The following is a 1,877-nucleotide window of genomic DNA, read 5'->3' on the forward strand; positions in this document are numbered from 1 at the left end:
AGGAAAGATGGAGGAAACATGAAGGAAAGATGGAGGAAACACGGAGGAAACATATAGGAAACATGGAGGAAACATGGAGGAAATTCGAAGGAAAGATGGAGGAAACATGAAGGAAAGATGGAGGAAACACGGCGGTGCTGGAAAAGTTTTTTTCCAGCTGGAATGAAGAAGAGCAGACAAAACCCAGAGGGATTAGTTCTCCTGTAGAGACACAGTTAAGTTCAGGAAACCAGGTGTGAATCAGCAGCATTCAGGTGCAGCAGGTCACCAGGACATGCAGGACATTATTAAACACAAGGAGCCGCAGGTCAGAGGTCAGAGGTCAGGAGGTCGGTGCCCACCACGCCGTACCTCTGCAGGGCGGCTCCAGGTGGTAACTGAGGCGCCGGTCGATGCAGTAAACTCCTGAGGAGAGACGCGGCAGAAAACCAGAGATAAATGTCCTGGGAAGATTGACCAAGACGTCCAGCAGGGCGGCGCTCCAGAGACAGGGAGGCTGACTGGATTCAACATTTGTTTAAACAAGCATCCATTCGAAGAGCCTCCCACGCTCCCCTGGTGACACATGTTGAGTTTCAACATGGTTGAATTTAGCGCTTCAGCATTAGCATTAGCTTCCTGTAATTACAGTGATGGTTTAGAATTTCCTGACAGCAGAACTAACCTTTGCTAATATTCATAATTAGCATCTCTGGAAAACTGTTACTAAAGGTATCGTTTTTCCAAAAGGAATAGAATAAATGATGGGACCTCTGACTTTATTCTGGACCTGTTCTTTCAAGATTTCTTCATATTTTTACTCAATGGAAGAAGCTAAAATCCTTTGACTGTCAAGTAAAGCTTTCAGAGAGGGGAGACGTTTATGCTGCTGGATCGTTTGGCCTTCCTAACTTTCCTGGACTCCAGGTTGTGTTTGTGTCCGGATCTATAGGCTGCAGAACCAACTGACCCAGATCAGTGAGGTTGCAGTAGGCGCCCCACTCCGGAGCGCTGTTCCTGAATCTCTTCTTCGGCTTCATCTGGGAAGGAAACCGACGACACGTTAGCAAGCGCAGAGGTTGAGCTAGAAAAAATTTAACTGAAAAGAAATATTTGAAACTGAAAGAAAAATGTGAAACAGAAAAAAATATTTCAAAAGTACTTTGGAAATTTAAGTTTTATTTGTTAAATTCCAAATTTTTTATTCAGTTTCAAATTTATTTTTCAGTTTCTAAACTACTTTTTTCATTTTCAATTTATTTTTGTTTTGAACAAACTTTATGGCCCTAATTTAGCTCCATAAAGATGTCTGTCCTTATGGAGCTGTTCTGATCTGTGTGTTGAGCGTTTTGTCTTCCACCCACCTGGGCGGCGCTCTTCTTGTCCGGCTTGGCGTAGTGCGTGGCGTAGCCGCACGGCCCCAGCGTGTGGTAGCTGGGGTTGGAGAAGCAGCCGGCGGCGGAGCTGCTGCTGGGAGACGAGTCTGCAGAGGAGAGCAGGCCTGCACACTGCAGCCCTGCTGCCGCCTCACATTAACACCAACATCTGCAGCTGCTGCACGTCAGCCTGACTCAGACTCCTGATCCAACCTCACTCTGCGCTTTACCTCCAAACAATCCCATGAAAACTTACAGAATTATCCACTGAGTTTATGAACTAGAAGCATTTTTCACATATCATAAAATGACACAAAAATGGAGCTTCACTTAAAGTTACATAAATACTGTTATTAATAAATGATTAATAAATATTCCATTAAATAAAAAATGTCTCCATGAAATGAAATCAAATATAAAAACATTTACTTTTTTAAATTGGGGAGCTGAAGTGGTATTTAATTGACTCTGACCAGACTCCGCCCCTCCCAGAGAAGACTCCTCCCCCTAGAGAAGACTCCT

The 1,877-nt window shown here is 44.1% G+C and overlaps 1 protein-coding gene across 2 annotated transcripts in view; it reads right to left on the reverse strand.

Moving 5' to 3' along the window:
* Window positions 1–71: 71 nt before the first annotated feature.
* The window catches only part of LOC103132878 (multiple epidermal growth factor-like domains protein 11), a 10,552-nt gene continuing 8,746 nt past the window's right edge, over window positions 72–1,877 (reverse strand). The window contains exons 7-9 of one of the 2 annotated variants that reach the window (XM_007544653.2): window positions 1,344–1,495; window positions 950–1,019; window positions 74–405 (exon numbers count right to left, since the gene is read on the reverse strand). In XM_007544653.2, the coding sequence (XP_007544715.1) occupies window positions 323–405; window positions 950–1,019; window positions 1,344–1,495 (305 nt within the window). In that variant the 3' untranslated portion in view covers window positions 74–322. Of the gene's footprint in view, window positions 1,020–1,343; window positions 1,496–1,877 lie in introns of both variants that reach the window. The other variant, XM_016667635.1, reaches the window with a different exon arrangement.

Source organism: Poecilia formosa, unplaced genomic scaffold (assembly GCF_000485575.1).
Source record: "Poecilia formosa unplaced genomic scaffold, Poecilia_formosa-5.1.2 Scaffold1457, whole genome shotgun sequence".
Taxonomy (NCBI): domain Eukaryota; kingdom Metazoa; phylum Chordata; class Actinopteri; order Cyprinodontiformes; family Poeciliidae; genus Poecilia; species Poecilia formosa.